This window comes from Procambarus clarkii, chromosome 93 (genome assembly GCF_040958095.1).
Source record: "Procambarus clarkii isolate CNS0578487 chromosome 93, FALCON_Pclarkii_2.0, whole genome shotgun sequence".
NCBI lineage: Eukaryota > Metazoa > Arthropoda > Malacostraca > Decapoda > Cambaridae > Procambarus > Procambarus clarkii.
The window spans coordinates 4,277,071-4,303,210 of record NC_091242.1 but is presented as its reverse complement, the minus strand read 5'-3'; the positions used below and the strand labels follow the sequence as shown (position 1 = coordinate 4,303,210).

Genomic DNA, 26,140 nt, shown 5'->3' with positions numbered 1-26,140 from the left:
TCATCAGAGCAAAGTAGAATGAATCCTTCATTCTACTTTGCTCTGATGAAGGCAAATTAGCCGAAAACGCGTTAAGAATTCTCTATTTTTCACATGTGGTTATTCTGCATACTTGGATCAGTGTTTTTGTGATCATTGTTGCATATATATATATATATATATATATATATATATATATATATATATATATATATATATATATATATATATATATATATATATATATAAATAAAATGAACAAATATATATAATAAACTTCTGGGATTCCAACTACTGAGACTACAGCATGCCTTTCCTCTCTGAACTGCCACATCAATGCTATAAAGTTTTAATTTGTTTGTGTGTGTGTGTTTTTAAAGATTAAACAGATTTCTTGAGTCGGCTCCTGACTTACTGGTTGTAGTGTCACAAAGAGGTTAGCTATGGGAATAAATCTATATATAACGCCTCAGAACGTCCTCCTAAGGTTTCCCAACGTCAATAAAACGGTCAGATTAAAGTGTTCTCTCCTAACCTACCAGAGGACCCAAAACAAAACGGGACAATATGTCACTTTCGCGAGCCGTTTCCATTCTCATGTACGACAATTTTTAGCCTTATGTAACGCATACGATCGAAATGCGACGTTCCTTGTAAGAGGACAGGTTGCACCCCTAAAGTTTTACGATTATAGGCCTACGTTCCCAACATATAATAATTTAATGTTAAGACAAAATAACAATTGACATAACAATATTATGAAATAAGTATTATAAATTCACATATAAAAACATGATTTGTAAATCTAGCGTTGCAAAATTAACATATGAACCTTTTTAGGCCCCCAAAGGCCTAAAAAGAACATACCACGGACCTTCCCAAGACATGGAAGTGGAAGCTGGTAGGTGTGGCACTTACCTATATATGATCGCCCAGTAGTAAGTACAAATTGTATGAAATTTATGAGTATACTTCATCCATAAGGATGCAGGAAATTGTCACCAATGTTAAATATTAGCCGAACTGTAGGAAAATGAGTGAGAAAAAAAATCTGCGTTTGTGGATATCGAAAAATTAAGTGGTGCGTCTGCATACGAAAATTCTGCCTTTGAACCTATACTTGCAAGCGTTTATTAACCCACCATAACCAATGAGGTACTGAGTTTGACTACATATCATTAATGTCTCGACAGTTCTCAGCCGTTTGATTCACCAACTTTCTATCACAGCGGAAAACTGATTAGTCGATACCCAGCCTTGTATTTATTTGCCTTTTATGAGTCTAGCGGATTCCTGCCTACATGGTTAGATGACATCACTTGCTAGCTAATTATGATGACAGCCGAAAACCTACAGCACCATATAGTACAGTACACATATTTAAGATACTAAGCCCTTCTTGCTACCAACAGCACATTCAGCCAGTTCATTTACTTTAGCAGATGCAATTATTTACCGTGAGTGTAAATTAACCTCTACAGAATGACTTAAATACAAGACCAAAGCTGTTGTTAAAAGGTTACTGGAAATTTATATATTTTTATAATAATTTTTATTTTACAAATAAGTCTAAATGCAATTTTTGTCGCCCCAAAAGCAATAACTGTTTCACCTTCGATAACTTCATTATAACTACATTTATTCTAATTTCGGAATTATCTTTTCCGCTAGTCTTGCTATAATCTATCAAGCGCTTGGTGTCCATGTAGACTGAGGCAATTGTTAATTACCGCAGCTAGTTTATTGACGACAGCCTAGCACTCTATAGTAGTACAGCCTAGTACTCTCTATAGTAGTACAGCCTAGCACTCTCTTTAGCAGTACAGCCTATCATTCTGTAGCAGTGCCGTCTAGTACTCTTTAGCGGTACTGTCTAGTACTCTTTAGCAGTACAGCCTAGCACTCTCTGTAGCAGTACAGCCTATCATTCTGTAGCAGTACTGTCTAGTACTCTTTAGCAGTACAGCCTAACACTCTCTGTAGCAATACAGCCTAGTACTCTTTAGCAGTATAGCCTAGCACTCTCTGTAGCAGTACAGCCTAGCACTGTAGTAGTGCAATACAGCCTAGCGTTTACTGGAGTAGTATAGCCTAGTGCTTACTGTAGCAGTACAGCCTAGTACTTACTGTAGTAGCACAGCCTAGTACTTGCTGTAGTAATACAGCCTAGTACTTACTGTAGCAGAACAGCCTAGTACTTACTGTAGCAGAACAGCCTAGTACTCACTGAAGCAGTACAGCAGAGAAGTGCATTATGCTCTGCAGCAATACCTGCTAGTGACATCTGTAGCAGTACAGCCTAGTGTTCTCTATAGCAGTACAACCTAGCGTTCGCTGGGGCAGTACAGCACCTAGCACTCTCTGTAATATTACAGTCGGTGCTTACTACAGCAGTATGGCCTAGTGCTTACTGTAGCAGTACGCCATAGTGCTTAATTAACCAGTACAGCCTAGCACTCTTAGTACCAGTACACCCTAGCCCTCCCCGTAGCATTACCACATACCCTTCTCTGTAGCAGTAGGCAGACAGCTAGTTTTTTATTTTAAGTTACAGTACCGGTATTGAGTAAGTTAAGAGGAAAGATGCAGATTTTCATACATTATACCCTGAAGCTGTTTACAAGACAGTGAAATAAGCCAGCTTCAAGCTTTGATGATCACAGCAAGAATTAGTTGTCCAAGAAAAGTCTCCCTTTCTGTAATCCTAATTAGTTTTGGTCAGCTGTGTGTAATACATGATGCAATGTGATAGGAGTCTAGTCCACTGAATTTATTTTCATTATATGTAATCTTGAAAAAGAGAACAGGAAATTCTATACTAACATGAAAAGTTAATACCTTTCACTGTTGAACTGAGAAACGCAATGTAACTTCGACGATGTTAACATTATTAAGTTGTTGCAAATAAATAGCATTATGGGTACAAAATAGTAAAATGTTACGTTGTAACGTTATTATGCTGTCGTAACTGTAATAACGTCAAAATAATGACAAAATAAAGCTGTGAGTAATGTTATTAAGTTGTCATAACGTTGTAATAACGTCAAAATAGTAAAAAAAAATAAGGCTGATTAACATTGCTAAGTTGTTATAACATTCTAATTACGTAAAAATAGTAAACATAATGCTATGGTTACATTGTGTATTTGCTGGGACTACATGTATATATTATGGCATTTTGATTTGTTAGCTATTATCATATTTTTTCCTAGTACTGTATTATATATATATATATATATATATATATATATATATATATATATATATATATATATATATATATATATATATATATATATATATATATATATATATAACATTCAGGCTTGTTCGCATATACAGTATATATATATATATATATATATATATATATATATATATATATATATATATATATATATATATATATATATATATATATATATATATATAACATTCAGGCTTGTTCGCATATATATATATATATATATATATATATATATATATATATATATATATATATATATATATATATATATATATATATATATATATATATATATGTATGTGTATGTGTGTGTGTGTGTGTGTGTGAACATCTAACTTGGCTTCATTGAAAATTGCATGGTTATAAATTTATAAACATCTACGATTTAGCGTTAGTCAACCTGTCAATTAAAAGGAACATTCTGTCTTATGTTGTGAGGGTGCAGCAAGAGGCGAATAACTGCGGTGCAATGCCACACGAAAGCCCCAGGTATCTTTAATGCTTATCACAATATCATCCATAATGGCCGCTTCAACATAATATCAAGTTTTTTTTTCCCCTGTTAGGTCCTTTCAGAGGAACTATATTTCCTATACACATGAATTTTGATACAGATTTGCCCTTTTTGGTGAACTATAATGCTTGCGAAAACCAAATGATGGTACCATTGTGCTATTAACTCCTTTATGCTTACATTCACACATAAAATAATTATACATTATGAAACATGTCAAATAGTAGCATGTTGAATTTATTATAGAATTCTACAAATATTGTAAATTTCACAATATCAAGCATTTCACACACATTTTTCATGGTACAATGCCAATATGATAAAATTGTAAATGTTATAATGTTATAATTGTATTTTTTATAATGGAAAAAAATCATATACTAGGCTATGTAGTGCATATGTCCATAATTATTTGATAAGCTTTGACGGAGTTTCAAATGTGTTGATGAAAGCACAAATGTAGCACTCAGTTATTATAAACAGCAGTAATTATACTCAACAAAGAATAGCGACATCTCAAATTATAATATGATCTTCTTGAATCATATTTGCTGGGACTACATGCATATATTATGGCATTTTGATTTGTGATCTATTATGATTTTTTTACCTAGTAATATATATATATATATATATATATATATATATATATATATATATATATATATATATATATATATATATATATATATATATGTACACAAGCACATAGGAGCAATCATAAAATCTCGATTCATCATAATTTTTCACCCCTCTGAATATTCCTAGACTTTGTTGATAATGATTACAGCATATATATAGTTGCTTCTGCCGGGTCTTCACTCTGTGTCCACCACGAGAAGGTTAAGTGACATTCCGGCCGAACAGATAACGCGATATATTCATGAGATTTGAAAATCCTGAAGGTGAAGATACCATGATATTGATGAAATATTTTGATGGTAATGGTAATGTGTAGAGAAAAATGTTGCGATGTTTTACAATGGATTTCTCCTCATTAATGTGAAGAATAACCATGAAAATCACAGGGAGACATAATTAATATTGCCATAAAAATGATGACAAACGAGTGAACATATTTTGAGGGAATCCCTCACAACGTAATGGTATTCATTACATAACAAACTTATACTGTATATATTTACATACATCAATTTTATTATCATAAAAAAAGAAAGTCGAACAAAAGCCACAAAATGTATAGTTTTGTGACCTGTACAGCATCAGATCGTAAAAAACGAAGTGTTCGACCTTGGCAGATGCTAAGAAAAATATCTGTTTACACTCTAGAAGAAAGACACTTTTTTCAGTTAGTGTACCTTTGATACTTTCCAATTACAATAATTATATAAGATACCTGACAACACCAAATCAATCACAGCTTTTGATCTAGTAATGTATGGCAGGGGGGGTGACGACTCACAAAGCCTAAGTCATTCACCGCCATTATACTCGCCATTTTGAAACCAAGCTTACACGGTATTGCCTGTACTTCTTATATAGTCTCAAAACAAATTCAAGCCCTTCCTGTAGAGGAGATTTGAAGCATATAATATGGATTATTTGGAGTGCTCTAACTACTAACAGCTTTACAATTAGAGGTTGTTAATTTAATCACAGAATTGAAGTCATAGCAAGTTTAAATATATTTACCACATTTTCTTGAGCATGAGGCAACTTGAATATTGCTAAACAAAAATCCTCAGTTTTCACCAAAGACTTACATAACCTTGATATTTGCACAATTAACATTCTTAATACTGTAGTTAATTTTGTTCCTGAATGGTCTAATTATTGCAAAATCACGATTACCAAATTTTTACCTGTAAATTAAATAACAGTAATGTAAATAATCATCTATTTCATACCTAAATTATTAATCTAAATAGTTAAATAAAATGAAATATATGGGAGAACTAGCATTGTAAATGCCAAGCATTTACAATACGAATTGCTAAAGAGAAACATGGTGCCTGCCTATGTGCAAACTGTTGCAACGTGAAAACATTTTCATGAAATTGCCAAATAAATATTGTACTGATAATGCAGAACAAAATTACAGTACAGTGTACATATACTGTACTTCCAGATTGGTTTAATTGCCCTGCTAGTACAGAATTTAATGTTTCCATGCACAATTTAAGTAATTTTAAGCGCTTTTACATACAGTACTTAAGTCATATTAGCTTATCCAGGAAGAATATATTGTACATGCGTTTTTCTTGATAATTTTTTAAATAAGAAGTCTTTTATTTGGTTATGAGTTGATCAAAGCTTTCACGAAAATCTTGCAGTGTAGTATTATTGCTGCGAGAACAATTACAACTTTAGCTGTATTTAGTTCTATATAGGGAACATATTAAATATATATAAATGTGCATAAGGCATTTCCGGCTGTCTTTTTAATATATATATATATAACCCAAACGCAACGCTCAGGTCATTTCTCTCCTTTTCAAAAGAATCCAAGCTTCCACGGTCATTAAAAACAACACTTTCTCCTTTTCAAAAAAAAAAAGAATCCAAGCCTTAATGGGTAATTGAAGCCACACATCTTATATTCCTTAGATGGCGTTTTTAGCACGTTTTGGTGGCTACAAATTTTATATGTACACGTACATCATTGTAGGCTTTTATAAAGAAAATGGCTTCGTTTAACTTTAGATGGTTTGAGATATGAAAGTGAAGAGAGAATGTAATAGATGGAAGTGAGGAAAGAGTTTGAGATATGAAAGTGAAGAGAGAATGTAATAGATGGAAGTGAGGAAAGAGTTTGAGATATGAAAGTGAAGAGAGAATGTAATAGATGGAAGTGAGGAAAGAGTTTGAGATATGAAAGTGAAGAGAGAATGTAATAGACGGAAGTGAGGAGAGAGTTTAAGAGATGGAAGTCTGAGTAAGGTATGACTTGGATTTCACCTATTTCTGAAAATGAGAATATTACATATTCACAAGTAATTTATGACACAAAGTATACATGGCACAAGGCTCTTCACTACTAGGGTGCACACACAAAACGTTAAGGGCATTTTGATTTTTGTTGTCACAGATGAGTGTCAAAGAACAAGTCTTAAGATAGCCAAATAATTACAATGAATGTTCTCTTAATTTCTAAACCCCCTGACTGAACCATGGCACAGCTTTCATCACGCATCATCATCAATGTAAATGTTATACTAAACCTGTGTGTTAAATCAATAAAAACTTTACCACATACGTTGGAAATGTGCACATGAGGATATGTTTACAGGGTCGAAGAGTAGCCTCTGCCACGCCCAGTCCCAACAACTTGCCAGTTAATGAAATGATTCGCATTTCTCGTGTTTTTCGTCGCATTTTCTGTAAAAGTTTTAAAGCGGATTACTGAATTCACTTCCACGAACGCTTTTTTTAGCCCGTTCTACCTGCCAGCTACTCTTTGGCTGAAAATGTTTATCTTGACCTCTCTGTAGTTCCTCCATCTCACCTTTCCTCCAACCTAGGAATATTATATTCGTCACCTGTTACGAATGAATATTATATTCACTCATCCGTCATTATATTCGAGTCTCATCAGCTCTGGGACAAGTCTTGTGATATATCTCTGTACTTTCCTAATTTCATTTTGTACTTCAAGCGTAGAATCTATGCAAGTGCTGCATGCTCAAATGTTGGTCTTATATAGGTTGAATATTGTGTCCTGAAGGCCTCGTTGTGTATGCTACTGAAGATTATCCTAATATTTGTCAGTTTTGCATATACTGCAGACATTAATTTGTTAATATGTTCCCTAAGCACCTGATTTAGTGATTCAGATCCTGTTTCTGGGAGGTGCTAGCCTTACGGCCTACACTATCCTTGCCTTCTGCTCTCCCTCACTCGTCTTCATAACTTTGCATTTGTCAAGGTTAAAATCAATTAACCATCTGTCCGACCAACACTGGAGCGCATCTAGATCTTCCCAGTAGCCTCCTTCAGTCATCATTGTTTCTAATTCGCCTCATCAGGTTTGGCATCATCTGCAAAAGTGCAAGCAGAAAACTGTTTCCTTTGTAAGGTCGTTAACGTATATCAGATAGATCCTAATGCAGATTCCTGGGACTTGCTACTTGTGACTTCTTGCTACAGACTTTTCTCCTTTGGTCGTTACCCTCTGTTTCCTGCCAGGGAGGTACCATCTCACCCATCCCAGAATTTTTCCAATTATGCCCCCTTGGTTTTCAAGCTCGTGTAAGTCTTTCACTCGGGACGATATCAAACGCTCTAAATCAGTCAAGGAATAATCAATGAACCCACCGTCCTCCCATCTTGTTTTATGACTGTATAACTCTCTCTCTCTCTCTCTCATATATATACTCTTGACCTCTGAAGAATTCGAACCCGGTCAACCAGGGCCTCCATGCCCCTTGGCGTGTCCTGTCCTACAACCACTCGACCAACAGAATGTACAAAAGTACTGGAAAGTCGTCTGATCTACACCCAATACCCGACAGCTCTCGTGACCATTTTGGCCACAGATATTTCATCAAATCACATCACAGATATTTCATCTGGTGCCGCATGAGTAACATTTGTGCGTCAAGCTTAAATGGTCCCCAAGCCAACATGCTTCAGAAAACTCTTGACCCCTGAAGGTGGTCAGGAAGCCCTAACCAGACGACCTGGTAAAGAAAATCCTACCAGATTTCCAAGGCAAATTAGTACCACGACCCCTAGCTTTTTAAATTCCATCACTAAGTAAGTTGTCCTCAGAGCCCTAGTACTTCAACCACATAAATAAAGACCACAAGCAATACAGCTGGAACAGCCTCGTTTGAGACGGAGCAGCTACAATGTGTTTCGATACTGCACCCACACAGCGTGAAATAGCTCACCTCACAGCGGTGATGGTTCCCCGTGTAGGTGACATTGGGTTAGCGACCCCGATGTCAGCACCAGGCAGTCAGCTCAGGCCACAAACCCTCAGTATTGCAGTGGCTCTTCACCTTGCCATCCCAGTCTACGCCTAAAAGGTATATTTGCAGCGAGGCAAAAGCTGACAGATATGGCTAGCATGGCCTGCTCTGTCAAAGAACATGATGGCTGACACTCAAGCCGTTATGGCCTGTGGTAAAAGTGTCAAGTTCTTAAGGATCTAGGCTTATCGAAACAAGCGATCCAAGAACTGCCAACTACAATTTCCAGCTCCACAGAGTTGTAATACAGAAGAAAAATCCTGTCCTGCATCCGAGGATTTTGAGGAAGCCTACAACCTGTGACAATTGACTTTGAACCTTTTATGCACCCAATCTTGTGTATTAAACTATCAAATAAATAATGAAACTACTCGAAGACAACTTTCAAACGCATATAAGAGCCTCACAACACTCCCTCGGGTGCCTTATATTCTATTTTTTTTCAAAGCAACACAAAATTACCCAGGTATACCAATATCAGGAACAGGAAAGTTATTAGACTTATCAAGGTACCTCTAGCCAAGACCGAGGCTGTCACTAAAACAGTTACTGGTCAGAACTATGACTTGTAGCCTATTGCTGTGTATATCACATACTGCCCTGCTACGCCACTTGACTTAAAGATGGCATGAATGTGGATAATAGAATCCATAATATATTTGTTTAAACAAAATTAGTTTTTCATAAATGTGAAAAAATGTGCATGAATAATGATTTATCTCTCTCACACGAAAAAAAAAATCATATGCATATATCGTTGGCAAACATGCCAATATTTCCTCTGTAAGAATACATTTATCTCTTAACCTATTAGGTAAATAACCCCCCCCCCCCATATACTTCTATATAACAAAGCCAAGTATGTTGGCTATCACGATATATCAGTCTTATTCCTTCTCTAATATCCCCTATTATGATAGAGTTCTCCTAAACATAGAAAATTGTCAATACTCTATCCTTCATTTTGAAATTATATTTTTGTACATAGGGCAAGCATATTATATACACTTATATTTAACCATAGCTCTCATTTATTTATTATTTATTTTAGGCCATTTTCATGCCGAAGAAATGGAAGATTGTTAGATACCTCGAAAACATTTGCTTAGCTACAAATTCTTTAGATGAAAAGCCTACAACCAACTGGTCCCTCATCCCTTTATGTGTTTTTTTACCCCAATAAAATTATTTCAATTTCAATTCAACTGGTCCCAAGGTCGAACCCCGGACGAGACGTTCGGGAACGTCTTCCTCACATCTGATGTCTATATTAACCTGGCAGTAAATAGGTACCAGGAGACAGCTCCTAGGAAAGACTTAAGACGTTGGCTAAGGGGGCACCTCGATAATCCTAACAGCATTCCTGTGCTGGACAAAAGGAACCATTAGGAACTAAAGGAACCAATTAGGAACCTATTAGGTTCCTAATTAAAAGAACCAAAGGTTCCTATTAGGAACCAATAGGAACTAAACCACTGCCTTGTTTAGCGAGGACTGAAGGTAAGGTCAACTCCTTCAATCAATTGGTTCAACCTTCAACCAATCTTAGATGACGTTACAAGCTGACAATGAAACTGTATAAAGCACTCTCCAATAATATGAAATATCTTCTAATTATAGATATTACGGTCCTGACAACAAATCTGAGGATGTAGGCCTACTCATAGGCACTATAGTGCCAAAATGTATAAGCTACACATTAATACATAGCAAACAATAACAAATAACAGACTCATATTTGCATATCGAAGATTTACATTAGGTGCCTATTCTCTGAAGACATCTCTCCGCATGAATACTGACAATTCTTCAAGAATATTACCAACTGATTTGCCATCTCGTACACCTAACCAAATACTTGTTTACATTGATGATCCTATTTTTTATAAACAAGTCAACAATTCTTAGTAATCAGTATACCAAATACTTAAATCGTTCTAACTAGATTAAAAAGAAATTAAGAGAACATAATATTACTTGCTACCATAAAGTTTTGATTTATGTAACATTTGTTGACATTAGAAATAAGCCTTATTGCAGAGAATAAGTCACAGTAACGGGGCTGAGAACACAATAACCCAACCTACACGTAGGATATGCGACAATTTCTCGGTACATCTTAGACCTTTATCAAGTCGAAACTCAAGCAAGAAAGGGGAGGTAACCATTAAATGGTAAGAGAGGAGTTAAGGTGAGAGAGAAAGTGAGGTGAGAAGGGAGAATGAGGAGGCGAGTTACATGTTGATAGAGAAAATGATAAATAAACCACCTAAAGACATTTTCATACGTGTGGGTTGAAATTATTTGTTTACAAACCTTATTCTTTATCAAAAGTGTTTGGTTGTTGAGCTCTGTTACACAACTGGCTGGACTGGAGTCAAAACAAGGCAGACCACGTGTGTCAACACGTGGCAGACCACGTGTGTCAACACGAGGCTGACCACGTGTGTCAACACGAGGCTGACCACGTGTGTCAACACGAGGCTGACCACGTGTGTCAACACGAGGCTGGCCACGTGTGTCAACACGAGGCTGGCCACGTGTGTCAACACGAGGCTGACCACGTGTGTCAACACGAGGCTGACCACGTGTGTCAACGCGATTGCTGACCACGTGTGTCAACACGAGGCTGGCCACGTGTGTCAACACGAGGCTGGCCACGTGTGTCAACACGAGGCTGACCACGTGTGTCAACACGAGGCTGACCACGTGTGTCAACGCGATTGCTGACCACGTGTGTCAACACGAGGCTGACCACGTGTGTCAACACGAGGCTGACCACGTGTGTCAACACGAGGCTGACCACGTGTATCAACACAAGGGAGACCACGTGTCAACACGAGGCAGACCACGTGTATCAAAACAAGGCAGACCACGTGTCAACACGAGGCAGACCACGTGTATCAAAACAAGGCAGACCACGTGTATCAACACAAGGCAGACCACGTGTATCAACACGAGGCAGACCACGTGTGTCAACACGAGGCAAACCACGTGTATCAACACGAGGCAAACCACGTGTGTCAACACGAGGCTGACCACGTGTATCAACACGAGGCTGACCACGTGTATCAACACAAGGCAAACCACGTGTATCAACACAAGGCAGACCACGTGTGTCAACACGAGGCAGACCACGTGTATCAACACAAGGCAGACCACGTGTATCAAAACAAGGCAGACCACGTGTATCAACACGAGGCTGACCACGTGTGTCAACACGAGGCTGACCACGTGTGTCAACACGAGGCTGACCACGTGTATCAACACGAGGCTGACCACGAATGTCAACACACTACAAAAGTTTATTTTTTTGTACAAAATATTCATTTACCAGAATGATGAACACAACCTTAAGCATATTGGATTATTGTATACACTTTCAATGATAACAATTCCAAAGAACAACATGGCTGGCCACATTTTGTAAAGAATTTACTTTTTAAAATTTCATGAGAGGCTTTCCAAGTTTGGGGGGCCATTAGTTTCATTATGATTAGAAGTATAATACCAACATTTATAGGAAGAAAACCACTCATATTTACCACAGGTGTTTACAGGGCCTCAGGGCATGTGTTATTGGCAGATGTTTAGTGTTATTCGGGAATTACAAGTGACTAGGTTTCGACACTTGATGCGTGGACTACTTAATTCTCTGTATTTATTTAATGACACATTTAATAAAGTTATTTTTTGGAGGATTCCTTTTTTTGTGTTTAAAATATAATCGCATGTTTATGATTATTTGTTAGAGTAAACAGAAATTTTGTTAAATCCAATAGAGTACAAGTACACGGAATGATGCTGTATATGTGTGTGTGTGTGTGTGTGTGTGTGTGTGTGTGTGTGTGTGCGTGTGTGTGTGTGTGTGTGTGTGTGTGTGTGTGTGTGTGTTTACTATTTGTATTTACTATTTGTGTCTGCAGAATCGAGCTATTAGCTCTTGGACCCCGCCTTTCTAACCAATCCATTTTTCCTACTACATATGTTTCTCTGTAAAACACACACACACACACACACACACACACGCACACGCACACAGACACACATCCCCAGGAAGCAACCCGTAGCAGCTGTCTAACTCCCAGGTACCTATTTACTGCTAGATAAACAGGGGCATCAGGGTGAAAGAAACTCTGCCCATTTGTTTCCGCCTCCGCCGGGAATCGAACCCGGGCCATTAGGACTACGACCCGCCAGGCGCTAACCACTCAGCCGCGAGGGCCCCCCACCCCCACCCCGTGAGTGTGTGTGTGTGTGTGTGTGTGTGTGTGTGTGTGTGTGTGTGTGTGTGTGTGTGTGTGTGTGTGTGTGTGTGTGTGTGTGTGTGTGTGTGTGTGTGTGTGTGTGTGTGTGTGTGTGTGTGTGTGTGTGTGTGTGTGTGTGTGTGTGTGTGTGTGTGTGTGCATATATTTTATAAAAGGTATGGAAAAATTGCAATGATATTCATGCCATCTAATTCCTAACAAGGTACAACCAATTTAAATAACAACTAACCACTTTTCAGGGTTTATCAGTGGAATTTGACCTGAGGGCTACACTAATATATATATCAAATTAACAGAAACAAATTCACCCCTACTATGCCCTCCGCAGTAACAGATGGCATAACCAATGTTATGGTCGAGAGGAAATCATTACAAGGACGCCCATTAGTCCACACCACTTGTGCCTATCCACTCCGGTGCTGGAGACTTCCCATCACATCTAAACTATGAAACATTCACAAGTTGCCAGAGAATGTACACGAGTAGGTCATTAATCAAGAACAAATGCATCATTTAAAAAAAGGCAGTCACACAAATCTAAAAAATATATAGATATTCGCCCATAGTGGTTCCCTGGACGCTGCTAGATCTGAGACACTGATATGTTTATGAAACCCTAAGCCTGTCTATCACACGCAAACACCCCAACAAGAACGAACAGTACGATAGACAACAATGTGTAATCCCGCCGGTCCTCGGGTGAGGTTCAGCGAAGTCTAGACACACTAACATTCACCCTAAGATTGTCAAGTACAAAAATCATACTTATTTTTTTGTTTGGATAAAGCCAGCACTGATCATTACTCAAGCAGCAGTTCACCAGCGCTCGAGTTGATGGCTTGAGCATTAAATGCATTCACCCGCGATCTGTCTTCTAAAGCTCATCACTAACACGACACGCTAAAAAAGCATCATTACTTGCTAAAGTTACGGGAACACATGGAAGAAGTTATACACGGAAGTCCTGGGTTGATCTAGTAATCCATGATGAGTTCTGCGTTCCGGGCCTTCCGCTGGCAGCACAGCGAGAGGCAGAAGAGCTTCAGGCCACGTCGGAACTTTGGGCTCATGGCAATGTAAATAATGGATTTCCAGCAGGAGTTAAGAGCTCCTAGCCAAAACACTGCAAAATGGAGGAATCTCACATCGATGTGATGGCCAGAGATGTACTCATAGGTCCTCACGCCAACGCACGGGCCCCACGACAGCCAGAAAGCAAGCACCAGCACGAAAGACATGGCGTGGTCCGGGTTAGCCAGGTTGGAGGTGAGCGCCGTGATGAACTCCTTATCCTGCCCGACCACGCAAGTTTTGAGCCTGCGCATGGTGTTGAAGATGTAGCCGTAGGTGTAGAAGAGCGTAATGAGCGTAGGTCCCAGCACCATGGGAATGAGGGTGAAGGCGTAGGCTATCATGCTGCCCCAGTCTAGCCAGCAGACAAAGGCTTCGTCGTCCCAGTGGGAGGAGCTGTTAAAGCCAAGCAGCGGGGGGCAGCAGAGCATCATAGAGGTTATCCAGGTGAACACAACCCAACACTGACACCGCGTTTTAGTCTGTACAGTCTCGTACCTGCAAGCATACTCAAGGTTAGTCAACAACATCTGGAAATAGCCTCCATTATTATGTTTATATATGAGTGTGCAGCTTTAATCTGAATAATATATAGCTTTATTTGGTCGGAAAGAGAGTTGTAGGTTACTACCTGGACCCGGATTCACGAAGCAGTTACGCAAGTACTTACGAACGTGTACATCTTTCCTCAATCTTTGGCGACTTTGTTTACATTTATTAAACATTTTACATGCATGAAAACTTCCCAATCAACTGTTGTGATTGTTATAAACAGCCTCCTAGTGCTTCGGAGCTCATCAACTCTTTAATAATTGTAAACAAAGCCGCCAAAGATTGAGAAAAGATGGACAGATTCGTATAAGCTTGCGTATCTGCTTCGTGAATCTGGCCCCAGGTCAGTAAGCATTTGTGGTGACCTTAATAACCCCTCCACAGCTTGACAGGTCTAAACCAAACCATTATACACATAAACTTCAGTCAGGTGTGCTCAAAACATTAACAATACTATAGAGAAACAATAACGAAAATAGAGTATATAAGGGAGAATTTAAATAGACTGGTTATAAATGAACTCTAAAAAAAACTTTTGATTAATTTTTACTAGTATCTAAACAATCTAAAATAAAATATATGTAGAAGTTTAGAGTTTACTGAACTTGTTGATACTAAAGTTATCACAGTGAATTGGAGAAGTTTGTGGACGGAAGCTCAAGAAAGTCGAAGTGGTAAGTAACAGAAGGTGGAAGATGTAGGACACATTAGGAGGTAGAGAAATATGTGGGAAACATGAGGATGTGAAGGAGCCAAGACCCAGGAGGATGTGAAGGAGCCAAGACCCAGGAGGATGTGAAGGAGCCAAGACCCAGGAGGATGTGAAGGAGGCAAGACCCAGGAGGATGTGAAGGAGCCAAGACCCAGGAGGATGTGAAGGAGCCAAGACCCAGGAGGATGTGAAGGAGATAAGACCCAGGAGGATGTGAAGGAGGCAAGACCCAGGAGGATGTGAAGGAGGCAAGACTCAGGAGGATGTGAAGGAGCCAAGACCCAGAAGCATGTGAAGGAGCCAAGACCCAGGAGGATGTGAAGGAGGCAAGACCCAGGAGGATGTGAAGGAGCCAAGACCCAGGAGGATGTGAAGGAGGCAAGACCCAGGAGGATGTGAAGGAGCCCCAACGGAAGAGGACACGAAGGCAGACTGACCTGAGTGGCTTGCGTATAGCCAGATAGCGATCAACGCTGATCCACATGAAGGTACAGAGCTGCGCGAACCAGAGGGTGGTCTCGAGGTAGCCGGCGAGACCGCAGAGGGCGTCGCCGTACACCCAGCGCTGCACCAAGGCCGGGTACACACTCAAGGGCACCACCACCACCCCGGCCACCAGGTCAGACACTCCCAGTGACATCAGGTAGTACATGATCACGTCCTTGGGACCTGCCGACCAGGAGGAGGACGTTAGAGGGTACACACACACAGGTATCAAGGGAAGTTTGTGATGTTGGTGCGTCGCAGTAACGGGGCTGGAGATGTGGTGACCAAATCACACATCAGAAAATAGAGAAACGACGACGTTTCGGTCCGTCCCGGACCATTATCAAGTCGTTTGAAAGAAGAGAGGAAAGGACAGGCAAATAAACCATTTATCCTTATAAATCCCTTACCCTTTATAAATCATTTTTAGCCCCCCCTTTTTTATTCTTTTATTCCCACACATTCTTACCTTCCTATTTTTATTTTTATTTCCTTTTGTGTTCTTTTTACCTGCTCCTCACCTTTCATCTCACTCTTTTTTACTTTATTTGCCTCTCCTATCCTTCTATCACACGACTCTCTATCCTCTTTGTCTATCACATTCCGTCCAGGACGGAATGAAACATTGTCGTTTCTGTGTGATTTGATCATCACAATTATGTCTTACTTGCACGGATAATATTGTGTGTAAATCACGAAAATTATCACGTGATGAAAAATGTGACAGTGTCAGACCACGGAGGAAGAATTGAAACAGGTATTTCCTTAAGTACTTTCGTATATTAATACATCTTCAGAAGGAATGATGAAGGAATGAAGGAAGATGTATTAATATACGAAAGTACTTAAGGAAATTCCTGTTTCAATTCTTCGTGGTCTGACACTCACATTTTTCATCACGTGTTAATTTACGTGATTCACACACACACACAAACATATATATATATATATATATATATATATATATATATATATATATATATATATATATATATATATATATATATATATGTCGTACCTAGTAGCCAGAACGCACTTTTTGGCCTACTATGCAAGGCCCGATTTGCCTAATTAGCCAAGTTTTCCTGAATTAATATATTTTCTCTAATTTTTTTCTTATGAAATGATAAAGCTACCCATTTCATTATGAATGAGGTCAATTTTTTTTTATTGGAGTTAAAATTAACGTAGATATATGACCGAACCTAACCAACCCTACCTAACCTAACCTAACCTATCTTTATAGGTTAGGTTAGGTTAGGTAGCCGAAAAAGTTAGGTTAGGTTAGGTTAGGTAGGTTAGGTAGTCGAAAAACAATTATTTCATCAAAACTTGGCTTATTAGGCAAATTGGGCCTTGTATAGTAGGCTGAGAAGTGCGTTCTGGCTACTAGGTACGACATATATATATATATATATATATATATATATATATATATATATATATATATATATATATATATATATATATATATATATATATATATGTCGTACCTAGTAGCCAGAACTCACTTCTCAGCCTACTATGCAAGGCCCGATTTGCCTAATAAGCCAAGTTTTCCTGAATTAATATATTTTCTCTAATTTTTTTCTCATGAGATGATAAAGCTACCCATTTCATTATGTATGACATCAATTTTTTTATTGGAGTTAAAACTAACGTAGATATATGACCGAACCTAACCAACCCTACCTAACCTAACCTAACCTATCTTTATAGGTTAGGTTAGGTCAGGTAGCCGAAAAAGTTAGGTTAGGTTAGGTTAGGTAGGTTAGGTTGTCGAAAAACAATTAATTCATGAAAACTTGGCTTATTAGGCAAATTGGGCCTTGAATAGTAGGCTGAGAAGTGCGTTCTGGCTACTAAGTACGACATATATATATATATATATATATATATATATATATATATATATATATATATATATATATATATATATATATATATACTTCCAAGTATACACCAATACCTCCGACGCCCTGAGAACCAAAAATATATATGATTATTTACCACATTTTATTGTAACTTAGCGTAACGAAAACGGACATAGCCTAATCTATCAAAGTTTAGACAAGACTGTCCGTATAGTAAGAACAACAAGAGTTGATGTCCGCATGAGAGCTATGCGGATGTCCCCATAAATATTGATGTATTATATCGAGAAACACCCATGTATTGTAAGCGCACGCTTATAATGAGCGGTGTAAGCGTGCGCGAGTGCGCTTACCTGGCATGGTGATGAAGGTGGCAAGGATGATGATGTTGGAGATGATGATAGCGACCCCAATGACGAGTATGACGGAGGCCTGCGCCAAGCTCTCCACCCCCACGTGGGTACCACCAGCCATCATCACCAACTCCCCGCCTCCGTAGGGCGGGTAGCCCGTGCCGTAGCCGCTACTGCCGCTGCCGTAGCCGGCGTAGCCTCCGCCGTAGCCTAGGAGACGCGGCGACTGCTGGGGTTGCTCTCCCGACGGCGTCTCCAGCAGGGGGATGGAACCCAATTCCACTTCTCCTTCCACCGTATCTTCCCCGATGACAACGCCCCCCAGAAGCCCGGTGTCAAGCCCTGCAGCGCCTACCATATCGCCGGGCTGTCACTCAGCGGCCACTGGCGGCAGTGGCGAGGCAGGTGGCGTGCAGGTGGTGAGGAGGTGAGTGGCGAGGGAAAGCTGCAAAGGCGAGTTGTAGCTCGAGCATGACACTCCACGCGGCGCTTACATGTCACTCTCGTAATCCAGGACTGGCGAGTGAAGGTAGCCAAGAGAGTGAGAGTGCAGCGAGCGAGTGTGTGGGGTCTTGGAGAAGAATTAAGAGGTGACGGAGAGAGTTAGTGGAGCGGCACCTCTGGGGTCATCCAGTCACATGGTGTGGCGCCACTTCACTTCCTGCACACCACAAGCACTGACCTCGGAGTTCTCACACACACTTGACGAGGTAAGAACATGATCGTTCACTGTTATCTGGAGCGGTGAGTGACGGACCTCGAGATCACACGAGCGCTGGACGCCGACTCCTCCACGTCGCGCAATGTCTCTCGTTGCCACTGCCTCGTCGATGTCGTGGAGAGACGTCTCGTCATTGACATTTCTGAGCTTTTATTGAGTGTAGAGGAGCGTGCGGGGCAGAGCAGGTATGACACCAGGGGAGCTCCGCCACTCCCAGCACACACCACACCTCATTTCACCATCACAGCAAAATATAAAGAGCGACAAACTTCCCGAAAGATATACTCCCTGAGTTGGCCAAGAATATCACTGGCGGTCGGTCGAACCTGAATGTGAGCAACTACTTTGCTATGGAGTGGGGTGGCGCGGTAGCCTTGCGGAGGAGAGACAGACAGTGGTGGAGACAGAGATGTTGGTGTAGACAGTGACAAGCAGACAGACGAACCCCCGCCATCACTCACCTGTCACCAGCCCTCCAACACTTTAACCTTCCCTTCACTAACGTCGAACTCTCGGTACTATCCTGTGTAAGCAGGTGACGATGCTAGAGCCAGATGTTCACCGGGAATGCCGGTACCGTCTCACTGGTATCCTGCCTTTACAGGAGTAGCTGTTGGTACTGCCAGTGGTACTATTGGTGGTACTACGCCTGCACGTGGTGGTGGTGGTGGCTGGCCTTCTGCGCTCTTCCCGCGCCATCTTTCTGGGGCGGCGGCGCCCTCACCTCATCCTGCAAAACAGAAACTATTGAGGACCATCTGAGTGACTCAAGTTCCGGGAGAATATACTACACTTGTAGGGGATATAGGCTGACAAAAACAAGAAAATGGAAAATATAAAGGGGGGGGGAAATTAAAGAAATTGAGAGGTAATATAAAGAAAATGAGAGATAATATGAATAAATAAGAGATAATACAAAGAAAATGAGAGATAATATGAAAAAAATGAGAGATAATACAAAGAAAATGAGAGATAATATGAAAAAATGAGATTAATACAAAGAAAAGGAGATATAAAATAAATGAGCTAATATATGAACAAACATAGGGGAACTATTTATAAATAATAAAACTAAGAAAATAAGAGTAAACGAGAAGAAAACCTAAGAAAACAGGCTAAACAAGCTAAGAATAAGTATAAGGAGCAGTAGCACTAAAGGAACGCCCCCACCACCTCAGGAGAACCAGAGCTCGGTGAGGCGCTCTTGCTCTATGTTAATGGAAAAGACATTGTAACATGATTTAGGGGATATTCATGCCCGTGCCACCTTTTGGGTGACCTAATCTTCATCAATGGATCTGTAAGGTGATTATGTACCAACTTAATCTTTAAACTTTCATATTGAGAGTCTACGTTAGCGAGCCTTAAGGCTAAGACACAGAGGGATGATTAGGAGGAAGACATAAAAGATGGAAGGAATAAGAGTAAGAGACGAGAAATAGAGGGAGAAAATGAAATGAAAAAAATAATTAACGTGTATCTCGAGTATAGGGTTGTTACGAACCCGGATCCAGCGTCCGAGCAAGGAGCAGTAACAACTACGCCATCTGTGGGTCAGCTCCCGAAACCCCCGCCAAACGGACGACGACACCTAGTGAGGACAGCGTGTACTGGCCTCGAGGACCAGTTTCCAGTCTGGTTCAGCGCTCAACACCGCCGCTCCTGACCTCTGGTGAGGTGGTGCTCCGACGACAGCGCCATCTATGGACTGGATACGTCAGGTGTTTGTGTCTGAGCCTGTAAGTGTGGTGTTTTAGGGTCCCTGTTATTGATGACGTGTCTGCTTACAGAGCCGACCTGGGACCACTGTGTTGAAGGTGGAGTCAGTCTACCCGAGGCAGCCAGTCTCCATACTGTGAAGTTTGCTGCAGCTGTTGTGACGTCGTCCCCCCCGGAAGAACACTGTGGTGTGTTAGCCTGCCATTGGAGTGGCAGTGAAAGGATTTACCCGGGACCGACTGTTGGAGACGATAATCCACTGGGGTATTGAGGACAGGAGGGTGATTTGTGATATCACACGAGACTCCTGTCTAGGGCGTACCCCTTTTATCGTTCGTGGAGTGGCCGTACCAGCCTTGGTGGCTCAGTACCTGCCAGCAGACCTGCTGGACGTGTGGTTGACGGCCTCCACGACGGTGCCCCCAGTGGACCTGTGTTTTGGCTGACCTGTGGCCAGGGTAGGCTCGGCATTCTCAGAAGACACGTCTTGAGGCCACGAAGAAAGCACCGCGGACTCAGCACCTAGCTTCTTGATCAAGAGTCTTCTGCAGAAGACTAGATTGTGCATGATCCCCTTTGTAAAGTGTTAATACCCCTCCCCCTTGTGTACGTTTTAATTTTATATATTTAAATGGTGATGGTGAACATTATAATAAGTTCTTAACTTTCTTTCCCTACTCCCTTTTAAGTTACTTGCGTCACGGATCTCATCCCTTGATAGCCACTACTGGCTTGGGAACGGATACATATATCTTCCTCTAACAACATCAGAGTGAGAACCCCGTTGCGTCCCGAGAGGGCCGTAACAAGGGTTCACATGCCTGATTCAATAGTGAATTAGCAATGGTGTGACGCTAATTACAGGTTTCATGTACCATGATATATGTCAGATTACAGACTGAACGTCGTATGTATTTGACGCATATATTTACCGTATGTGTTGACCAAACCACACACTAGAACCACAACACACCGTATGTGTGTAGATGTGTAAGTGTGTGTGTGTGTGTAGATGTGTGTGTATTCATCTAATTGTGCTTGCGGGGGTTGAGCTCTGGCTCTTTGGTCCCGCCTCTCAACTGTCAATCAACTGGTGTACAGATTCCTGAGCCTACTGGACTCTATCATATCTACACCTGAAACTGTGTATGGAGTCAGCCTCCACCACATCACTGCCTGCCTGTGTGTGTGTGTGTAGATGTGTGTGTGTGATGACTGACTCTATATACAGAACGCTGCTGTAGTGCACAAAAGCTTGCAGTCACAAGAGCTGACATATTACGAGAACTGAAGAGACTTTCCACACACGCCAATAACACATTACTGAATAAACTGACGAGAAATGAAAACAAAATAAGATTGTAACAGAGACGCCCATTGGTCTGCAGCGATCCATGCTACAAAGAAGGACGCTGATTGGCCCGGGAGCGTCTGAGAAGCAACGGTTATTGGTTAATTTTCAAATGAATGGCTGAAAAAAGGCTGGAATTTGGTCCTAGCTGTCTGGCACTTTTTCCTCCCGTCTATCAGTCATCATTAACGGCGATCGTTCGTCTAGGAATCACCAAGAAAACCTCAAATGACGGCAAGGGTCAATGTCAATACGGCTCACGATCCATTTACCTCCTTGTAGGAGTTTGGGGCCTTTGAAACGCGTGGCGAAAAAGAGTAGGGCGATAAGAGTTATCTTGCCTCGCGTCGACGAGTCTCCTGGCAAGCGATAACGTAAGGTGTGTAAGGTGGAGCAAGGCGCTGATCCAGTGGCGGGAAACCTCACATAACCTCTCCTTCCCTGGCTTCCCTAACTCCCTCACTTGCTACGGATTCCCTCCCCGCCTCCCTTGGTACGTCCATACTCCCTTAAAGGTCCTAACACGTGCCCGCCAACCTTGGGGTCACCACTATTACCACCACTACTAGCACCTCAACCACCATTACCACCAACGCTCTACCAGTCAAAATGCCCCCCTGCAACCTCCTGATATCCCATGTTGGCTGAGGCAGTGTGCTGGATGTCCAGTCTTGGTCTTGTAGAATGTTGTAGTTGAATGTTAACAAGCTGATGATAGTTACTGAAGTTTGTTTGGTATATAGCGCTTCGGCAATGTCTAATCTTCTATCCTCTTTTTATCTATTCAGTGTTTTTTTTTTGGTCAGGATATCTCTGATGATCTGGTTATGATTAGAGATTATATGTTCTATAATGGAACCTTTGTTGTTAGGGGAAACTGCTTCAAATTAGGAGTTTATCAGATCGTGAAAAATGGCTAATATCGAGTTTATTCACCGCAAAGAAAACTAAATTAAAATGATATATATACGAACGTATCTTGACAAGATTCAAAACATCATCGTCTGTAAAGGTTAAGCAGTCGAGATGGAGAATGTCGTTTAAAAGCCAGGAAGAAGATAACTCAAGTGATTGTCTTAGCATTGGACGACGCCTTGAGCCTATGTGTGTGTATGAGGTGAAAGGAAACAATATTACAATGTTTGCTGAGAATAACTTACAATCGTTATACGGGAAAGAACAATGATTGGTGGAGCGGGTTACCTGTCGAAGGGCAAGACGAAGGGTCACCGTGTGAGTGGGACTCTGGCCATGACATCCCCAGGGTGTCACTGGCTTGACAACATGAAGGCTGCTCACACCTCAGGCGTCTCCAGCCCCATGTCCAATGTTTCGTCAGGTAGTGAAGATCAGGCTATTGACATCCTGCCACACAAGTGTAAACACGGCAGACAGGCTTTCTCCTCTGAGGTTAAAAGTGACGGACGCATCTAGTACTTTGACCACCCAGTACATAGACCACCCAGTACAGAGACCACCTAGTACAGAGACCACCTAGTACAGAGACCACCCAGTATAGAGACCACCCAGTACACAGACCACCCAGTACATAGACCACCCAGTACATAGACCACCCAGTACATAGACCACCCAGTACAGAGACCACCCAGTAGAGAGACCACCCAGTACAGAGACCACCCAGTACAGAGACCACCCAGTACAGAGACCACCCAGTACGGCACAATACAGGAGAGTAACAAGTTTAGTGATTCGGTGGTTAATGGTTTCCAACACACTGAGTAGTCAAGAAGACACACACACACACACACACACACACACACACACACACACACACACACACACACACACACACACACACACACACACACACACACACACACACACACCCATCCCTCTAAGAACTAAAAAGACCTGAAGAAACCCCCCAAGAAAGGTCAGAATTTATTATCGACGAAGTAGCCAAATCGTCACGATAACCTTCATTGAATCCATCAAAGACGCCGTGTCACGCCGTGTCTGATCGCGTTAACAGCACAACATTTTCCCTTCGACCTAAACAAATGTTGTTCTCAAAGGAAGCATTAGAAGGGGGTACTACTCAGCTCGATTTCTGTAATCAACTACGCCATTACGGCAGCTTATGAGTAGTGTAAGAGTCATGCTCATGCGTCGAACTCAAAGCTTAGCAGAGGGAGACGGGTATATACTGAGCCACACCACAAGGTATATATGGGTATATATGGGTATATCTAAGTGTGTGAATATGTGCAGACACAATGACAGGACTGTGCGTGTCTATATAATCCTAGTTCCTCCAGTGCTTGTCCTCCAGTGCTTGTCCTCCAGTGCTTGTCCTCCAGTGCTTGTTCTCCAGTGCTTGTCCTCCAGTGCTTGTCCTCCAGTGCTTGTCCTCCAGTGCTTGTCCTCCAGTGCTTGTCCTCCAGTGCTTGTCCTCCAGTGCTTGTCCTCCAGTGCTTGTCCTCCAGTGCTTGTCCTCCAGTGCTTGTCCTCCAGTGCTTGTCGATGCTGGCTTATGTTCTATGTTGGAGTGCGACACAGATGGAGGTACGAGGACACACGAGTAAAACTCGCATCTTCTGTGCCGAGTTGTTAAATCTGTGCCGTACGTCTGGTTTTTTTTTTTCAAGGGCGAAAATTGCTTTTATTTGCCGATGAGGCCTCCGTGTGTGTGTGGATGAAATTAAAATTCACAAAAAAACATTAGCAAAAAGGCAAGGCGTAATATTGTATTCAGTCTCTAGACACGGGCACGCCTCCGTGTCCTACACGGCAGTAGACACGGGCACGCCTCCGTGTCCTACACGTCAGTAGACACGGGCACGTCTCCGTGTCCTACACGGCAGTAGACACGGGCACGTCTCCGTGTCCTACACGGCAGTAGACACGGGCACGTCTCCGTGTCCTACACGGCAGTAGACACGGGCACGTCTCCGTGTCCTACACGGCAGTAGACACGGGCACGCCTCCGTGTCCTACACGGCAGTAGACACGGGCGGGCCTCCGTGTCCTACACGGCAGTAGACACGGGCACGCCTCCGTGTCCTACACGGCAGTAGACACGGGCGGGCCTCCGTGTCCTACACGGCAGTAGACACGGGCGGGCCTCCGTGTCCTACACGTCCAAATACTTAGACATATAAGGTGCACGTAACTCCCCCCCCCTCCCCCCCCTCAAGAGGGAGCAATTAGTCGAATTTGTAAATCAAAACAGGAAATCGAAACTGTCAGTCAAACTGGGAGTGAGATTGAGGCCTCGGCGGCTGTCACTCAAGCTGCCACTTCTGGTCCTGGCGCTTCTGATGCTGCTGCTGTCGATCGTGTTCGTCTGTCAGGCCAGATATGTGTGTGTGTGTGTGTGTGTGTGTGTGTGTGTGTGTGTGTGTGTGTGTGTGTGTGTGTGTGTGTGTGTGTGTGTGTGTGTATGATTTTCAGACTCTTGAATATGAGATTGTGGCCAGATCAGATATCTGTGATTACGCAAAAACTCTTTTCAAACTGCAATGCCCAGAAACAAATGGTCACTGCAATTACTAATTGACAGAACTGCTTCGTTTCATCCATAGACTAGTCCAAGTCTCAGTCTCGTTAGCATTTTACCTGAGGCTAATTTAGCCAGTCAATACCTTCCCTAGAGGTGACTGCAAGTTGTGATTTAGGAATCTCAAAGCAATGAGCATCTCCTCTCCTGTATACGAGGAGGCTGGAGTGGAGTCACAGGGCAGGCAAGCAAGGGCTCCAGGGACGAGGAATAGTGGACTTTGAAGGAGATATTCAACAAGAGGAAGCCAAAGCAGCCTTCTATGTAGTAGGTGGGCTCACCTGTCTGCTTGATTAGGTGCTTCTGTCTTAGAGTTCGTTACTGAAGCCAATCTCAGATCTGTTTCTCTGTCTGTCTCTGTCTCTCTCATTCTCCTTATCTGTCCTCTGGTTGTTGTGTGAGCAACACCCAGCCGGTTTAACAGTCAGTAAAGTTGTCATGATGGAGGGTGTATATACAGGTATGACAGGACGGATCTCATTTGAAGGATGTTGATCTAGACAATTTCTTCGAAAGGTCAGATGTAACACACAAGGAGCAACGGTTTCAACCTCAACAAGCCACAATGTAGGAATGAGAACAGGAGATACTTTTTTCATCAAGAGTTATAAGCCCATGGAACCGCCTACCCGCCGAAGCCGTAAATGCCAAACCTCTGTTATAGACTAGTGTGGGACGGGGGTGTCTCCATTCGCCTCCACCCGCCACAGTCTGGTTGCTCTGGTGTAACCCCAGGCAGCTGTATTCCCCTGCTGTGTAATAACTTTAATTTTTTGTGTTTCTCGTTGTATTTCGTTTTGAAGTTGATAGTTGAGTTCGCTTTGACCATCTCTTCTCGA

General features: G+C 41.6%; 1 protein-coding gene across 2 annotated transcripts in view; it reads right to left on the bottom strand.

Annotated features, from left to right (window-relative positions):
• Positions 1-11,401: 11,401 nt before the first annotated feature.
• The window catches only part of LOC123746880 (probable G-protein coupled receptor 21), a 132,148-nt gene continuing 117,409 nt past the window's right edge, over positions 11,402-26,140 (bottom strand). For both annotated transcript variants that reach the window (XM_069319560.1, XM_045728732.2), the window contains exons 2-4: positions 17,991-19,441; positions 15,715-15,946; positions 11,402-14,511 (exon numbers count right to left, since the gene is read on the bottom strand). In XM_069319560.1, coding sequence (XP_069175661.1) covers positions 13,917-14,511; positions 15,715-15,946; positions 17,991-18,348 — 1,185 coding nt within the window. In that variant the 5' untranslated portion in view covers positions 18,349-19,441 and the 3' untranslated portion in view covers positions 11,402-13,916. The remainder of the gene's footprint in view (positions 14,512-15,714; positions 15,947-17,990; positions 19,442-26,140) is intronic.